The sequence below is a fragment of the Benincasa hispida genome, chromosome 12 (assembly GCF_027475165.1).
Source record: "Benincasa hispida cultivar pf3 chromosome 12, pf3_genome.v1.1, whole genome shotgun sequence".
NCBI lineage: Eukaryota > Viridiplantae > Streptophyta > Magnoliopsida > Cucurbitales > Cucurbitaceae > Benincasa > Benincasa hispida.
In genome coordinates, this window is record NC_143489.1 from 24,612,163 (window position 1) to 24,618,162 (window position 6,000).

General features: G+C 34.3%; 1 protein-coding gene across 1 annotated transcript; it reads left to right on the plus strand.

Annotated features, from left to right (window-relative positions):
• The first annotated feature begins 1,306 nt into the window (after window positions 1–1,306).
• On the plus strand, window positions 1,307–5,701 carry LOC120068004 (CAAX amino terminal protease family protein). Its single transcript, XM_039019664.2, has 4 exons — window positions 1,307–1,888; window positions 2,262–2,417; window positions 4,621–4,686; window positions 4,973–5,701. Exons 1-4 carry the CDS (start codon window positions 1,727–1,729, stop codon window positions 5,639–5,641), a joined length of 1,053 nt encoding a protein of 350 aa, XP_038875592.2. The 5' UTR covers window positions 1,307–1,726; the 3' UTR covers window positions 5,642–5,701.
• The last annotated feature ends 299 nt before the right edge of the window (window positions 5,702–6,000 follow it).

Genomic DNA, 6,000 nt, shown 5'->3' on the forward strand with positions numbered 1-6,000 from the left:
ATTGTAAAGATATATTTATTTAGGGTATATGTGTACGAAGCTCTAATTTAATTTAATTCCATTTTTTTTGTTGGTCAATTTAACTAGCTCGAAAACTTATAATCATTTTCTAAACGTAAAGTTTAAAATGTTTAAAACAACTTAGCAACCAAATAAAAACTAAAATTCAAAATTTATGATTTTTACTCCTCAAATGTAATTTGATAAAAGAAGTATAGTTTTTCAATAATTGAATTTAATATTAAAATATTAGTTTAGTTCAATTTTAAGTTAGCATATTATGGTAAAAAAAACCGATCATTTTAAAATTAGTTAAAGGGACAAAAGTCTATGAAATTTTATTTCAAAATCTAGTAAAACTAAAACAATAAACTTAACTATATTAAAATAATTAAGATGACAAATTTAAACTAATCTAAAATTTAATCAGTGATTAAATACAAGAAAATATTACACAAACTAAAAATTTATAAATCTATACTTCATTTCCAGTCTTCTTAAACCCATACTTTCAAAACCTACAATTCAAACACAACTTTCCTAAACCTGTGCTACCTAAACCTGTCAACCTAATCTTCGCTTAAGATTCCAAACCTGCATGCCAAACGCCTCCAAAATGTTTTCATAACAACTAACACCCTTTTAGATATCTTGTTGGAATAGTTTTTCTCGATCATTCTCAGTCAAGATTGACCCTTCGAGTTGAATAAAACTTTAACTTTTTTCATCGCACATCCAAACTATTGATTTTTTGGGCTTTCTCGACCGAATCTCAATTAGGACAAAGGCTGAGATGATATGTAATCTTTCCAATCTTACATAATCCTTTCAAATCTTATGTTGCATTCCACAGTTGTCTGAATAGGAATTTCTTGTTGTTTCCCCTTCGAGCGACGATCTATGGAATAAAACCGAATTAAGTAGTGATCTATGTGTAGTGCTTCGAAAAAGAAGTTAAATTTTAGATTACATAATATTTGTAAAAATTTATGTAAAATAATAATTTGGATTTAAAAATCAAATCTCGATTCAGAAAAGAGGTCTTTTTAAATATAAAAAATATTTAAAAATATTTATATTTCATAGCAAAAAGTTCTAAAAGTATAAAAACTTTTGAAACTTTTTACAATATTTTTGAAATTTTTTTATTTATAAGAATTTCCCCTTGGAAAAACCATTATAAGAATATAAGTTTTTGAAATTATTACCGAGAATTTCCCAACAAAATAAACAAATTTATAGGCGCCTTAGGTTTTAAAAACTAAAAATAAAATCTCTTCGAAAAAACAAAAAACAAAAAGCGGAGGACAAGAAAAAAGTTATCCAAGAGTCTAAAAGTACTTATAAGTTCCCAGATTAAAATTGTTTTTTAACCTAAAATTAATCAATGAAGGAATTGAGGGCAAGTTCAATCAGATTAGGGATTGAAGATTTGTCTTTAAGCCCACGCATTGGGTTTTATTGTCGCCAAATCAACGACGATTTCAATCGAACCACGTAAAAACCCGCTGTATTCATAAAGCTTCTGTGCTCACTCACCTTGTTATCGCCTTTCCTCCTACAGAAGAAGGAGCTGAAGGGGCAAGAGCAGAGCAGCTGGTACAACGATCTTAGGGTTTCTTTTTGTTTTGTTTTGTTTTGTTTTTAATCGAATTGTTCTGTTCCATCCCATGCGTAATCGATTCCTTTCCTATTTCCGGATTCTGATTGATCCGGCGCTTCCCCAATGTCCACTGCAACAAACCCTTGTTGCCACACTCTCTCCTTTCGCCCTGCTCCTCCCAATTCCAGGTTTTCGATTAGGGTTCATTTGAAGCCTCTCCTCCCTCGGTTTCCTCCCAATTCAAGCATCCATTGCGTCAGCACTCTCTCCCGCCGCCGCCGAAATGTAAGCTCTGTCTCTCTCTATATATATATCCACAAGAGAAACGGGCGTTTTTGGTTTCTGTTATGTTGAGAAATTATGAATTCTGAAAAGGGGTTTTCGTTTTTTCACTGGCTGTAGTGTAGAGTTTGTGTTATGTGTTGCCTCGGATAACAAATGATGTCTGATTATTGGCTGTCTTTTAAAATTTCTTTATACTGAAGTTTTTTCGGAACTTCTCTCTGTTTTATGGATTCAAGTGGAAGTTCAGTTCGAATCTGATTCTTTGCCATTGAATTGTAACTGGAAATGGATTTCTTCAGATGAAATTGGTTTTCATAAAGTGCTCACTGAAGGTTATGCCCTTTTTCTCTGTTGAATTGCTTTTTTCTTGAAGAAATGGGAGATTCTGTGTTTTCGGCGTGAAGAGTCCTCGTCAGAAAATTTTGCGTCCAAGTCTGTGGAAGATAAATTGGCAGAAGACCTGGTGCCAACCCCTGAAATCAACCAACCGTGTGACCCAAGAAAAGAATGGGCGTCTAATTTATACAAGGTAAATTTATGTTCGCAGCATTTGAATGACTTTATACTCTTCAATTTTAGAGGAAAGCTATTACTACGTTCTCCTAAACGATAGCTCTGTATACGTGTATACTGGTTAGATAAATCCCTGAATGAAATATATGTGTTATTGTACGTATGAATGAAGTAGGCCGTAGGGAATGTAATACTTGATGAAAGAAAATTTAGGATCAAGTGTACTTATTCTATTTAAGTTCGCTAATGTGTACTTAAATCTCTCTGGGAACATCCAATAATATATATCATATATGTAACTACTTCAGCTTTTCATATGGTCGATCAGAATAAGCCGTGATCATCAGCATAGTTGACTAAATAATATGTCTGAGGAAACAGGTTAAATGTGTGTGTCAGATATGGCTCCTTTGAGTTTTTTTCCCCCTTCTCTATTTTAGTTTCTCAACACTCGTTCACTCCAAAATTTTCTTTCACAGTCTAGTGAAGATATTCCATTTTGCTATGCATCATGTTCAAAGCCAGCAATTGTCTATTTTGTTATCTATAGTACAGTGTTAAAAAAGGTTATCTTGGTGTGTGGGAGTTGGAGGTTTGCTTAAACAATTGTCTCATAAATGTGACAACTCCACTTGATTAGCATTTTGTAAATTTCTTATATTTTAAATTACCCTTGGTTGGAGGATCCCCAGCTCCCTTCATCTCGTTAATGATTAATTGTAGGGACATATTTTCTTTGTTAGAAAAATGTAATAACTTAACTAGCCCCTCCTGCAAATTATTGATTGTTATCATTATCATTGTCAAAATGTAGAGGAAAATAGTCCCTTTAAATGCATTAATAGCTCTAAGGAGAGTTAATAAAGTGAACACCAAATGATAGCAAATGCCTAAGCTGTGGTGTTCTACTCTCTGAGCCAATATGGTAACTGCCTCTAGCGAAAGTCAGTTGTTGTCTTTGTGAAGATAATTCAATGGCGATTGACGATTCCCATTAGTGCTCATGTGGACAATCCTGCTTTTCTTTTTCATACTTTATTATCCACCTTTCAAGTTACCAACTATCATCAATATGTTTTGTTACAACCTATCAGAATTGAACCGGCCAAAGGAATTTGCGCAACCTTCTTTGCCTTACACTTGTAATTTTCACCCTTGAGTAAGCATCAAACAACAAAGCAAGCAATCACCTCATCCAGCGTTCTAGGATTTCAAGAAGCCCTGTATCTCTTTCTTTTACCTTTCAATTTACCAAGCTATCATCAGTATTTTACAATCTATCAGAATGATCGGGACCAAAGAAATAACATGTCACTTATCATTTATTCTGTTAAATGATATCTTACCATCTATTACCTATTGGAAAAATATGTTGCTATCATTTATTTGCCTAGCATCTTAAGAAGTTCAGTTTTACGAAACTATCACTGATATGCTGCCACCTATCAGAAAATTAGGGAACAAAGGAATTTTTATGTACTTTTTAGACGGGCTTTTTTACTGCTTTATACAGGTGTATGCATACATATCAGCATCGTTTTAATGATTACAGTCTTACTACTCTAGTATCTAGTTGCAAATTTTTTCTTTTAATCCACCTTTGTTTGCTGGCTTTGGAATGTTCTCCACCTCTTTTGTTTATTTCATTTATCAAGAACTCCATTTTTCTTCATCAAAAAAGGAATCTGTATGAACTGATTTTCTCAGTACTTTTCTTGTGATTTCACATTCGAGTGGCATCAAACAACGAAGCTAAACTTTTATTTGATTCTCGTTGATTGATTCCCTGTTCTACTTTTTACTTTTTAGAGATCCCTTCTTGTTACCTGAAGGCCTTGAACTAGGAAAATTCACAGCCAAATTTGTTTTATCTGCCCTCTGTCCCTTCTTTGTTTTTCATAGGAGCCACGAGAGAGTACATTGTTCCTGTTGCTTTGCTACTCTGTTGGAACTGAGGTTAAGAGTGGTTTTTCTTCTTAGTTGTTATTGCTGTTGTGAAAGACCAATCCTGCTGTTTTTCTCAACCTTAAAATTACTAAGAGTGAAAAGTTTCTGTTCACCTAAAATGTACTATGGTGTCCTCGTTAGAATTTTTCTACTGTACTAAATCCTTGTTGTGCCTCATTTAACATTTTTTTTCTTTATCTATTTAATTAGTGACTCTCACCATGTGATCAAGAAACTTACTGCCTAGGTTATTTTTATTTTGTTTACCTCAGGCCATTGAATCAATATTTGTTACAAAACCTTGGGTGGTTCCATGGACAGCGAAAACCATTGTTCAGGTGATGCCTAGTTTTCTGCTTTATTTTTTTTTTCCTTGTTTTGTTTCTCTTGTATAATCTAGATGAGCAGCTGAAAATTTCACTAATAATATATGTTAATTTGGCTGTTTTTGGTACATCATGGTACATTTTAGGTATTGACATGAAACATCGAGATTGTGTTCATATAATATCAAGTATACTTGTTGCCAAAGTGAGCTCTGTAGGAAGTTGATATAGATTAGCAGGTCATGTGAAATTAAGAAAGTGAAATGAATTAAACAAGTTGAGTTTTCTGGTGATGTAGGTTATGCTTCTCTGGGTTGCATCATTTTGGGTTATAGGGTCGTGGATAATTCCAATAATAGCCCATACAGCAGGATACAGAAAGGAATTCATGACGCACAGAGGGCAAGCCTTGTACAGCCTTCTCACGGATGTGGCCGAAGGGCTTACTGGGATGGCGATTCTGCATCGCTGCCTCTCAAAATTTCATCCCCTTCCACCCGGCTGGTTTAAATTCAGCTTCGAAGGGAAATGGCAATTTGATGTTGGTTTAGGCTGCCTTATGTTTCCACTTGTAAACCGTCTTTCACAGGTGAATCTAAACTTGTTGCCCGTTCTTCCCTCAACTCCGATTACTGTCTCAAGTGTTGAACAATCAATCGTTGCTAGGGACCCAGTGGCAATGGCTCTCTATGCAGTAGTCGTGTCTGTCTGTGCCCCCATTTGGGAGGAGATTGTGTTCCGAGGGTTCCTTCTACCGTCGTTGACTAAATATATGCCGGTATGGTGCTCTATTTTGGTGAGTTCAATAGCTTTTGCTCTGGCACATTTCAATATGCAGAGGATGCTACCTCTGATACTGCTTGGGATGGTGATGGGTACTGTGTATGCAAGGACTAGGAACCTTCTACCATCAATGTTGTTGCATAGCCTTTGGAATGCCTTTGTATTCTTAGATCTCATGAAATAAAATGTTGGTCATTAGACTGTAAATTTTGATTTCATTAAATTTTATATTATGATTGTAGCATGGGTAATTCTGAAATTTTGTTAAAGTTTCCATCCCCTTGGGTTATTGTGAAATTTGGTTTCACTCAGAATCCTACTCTACACTGTTAGTTCACAAATTGTTGGGTTAACTTGGATGTATTTTCACTCCCAGATAGTTCCATCACTTAATAAACATTTACAAAATTTTAACATTAGAAAGTGAAGGATAATGGTGATAAAAAACATTAAATTATAAACATGTATTTGGTTTGTCGTGCCCCTAATTTTAAAAAAAAAAAATTGTGGTACAGGTTTTCTTTACAATAAATATTCATTAAT

Bases quoted from the DNA above. Each gene is read 5' to 3' on its own strand.
- LOC120068004 (XM_039019664.2), top strand. From the start codon at position 1,727: ATGTCCACTGCAACAAACCCTTGTTGCCACACTCTCTCCTTTCGCCCT. The intron at 2,418-4,620 runs GTAAATTTATGT...TGTTTACCTCAG, and splicing joins GGGCGTCTAATTTATACAAG to GCCATTGAATCAATATTTGT. The intron at 4,687-4,972 runs GTGATGCCTAGT...CTGGTGATGTAG, and splicing joins CAGCGAAAACCATTGTTCAG to GTTATGCTTCTCTGGGTTGC.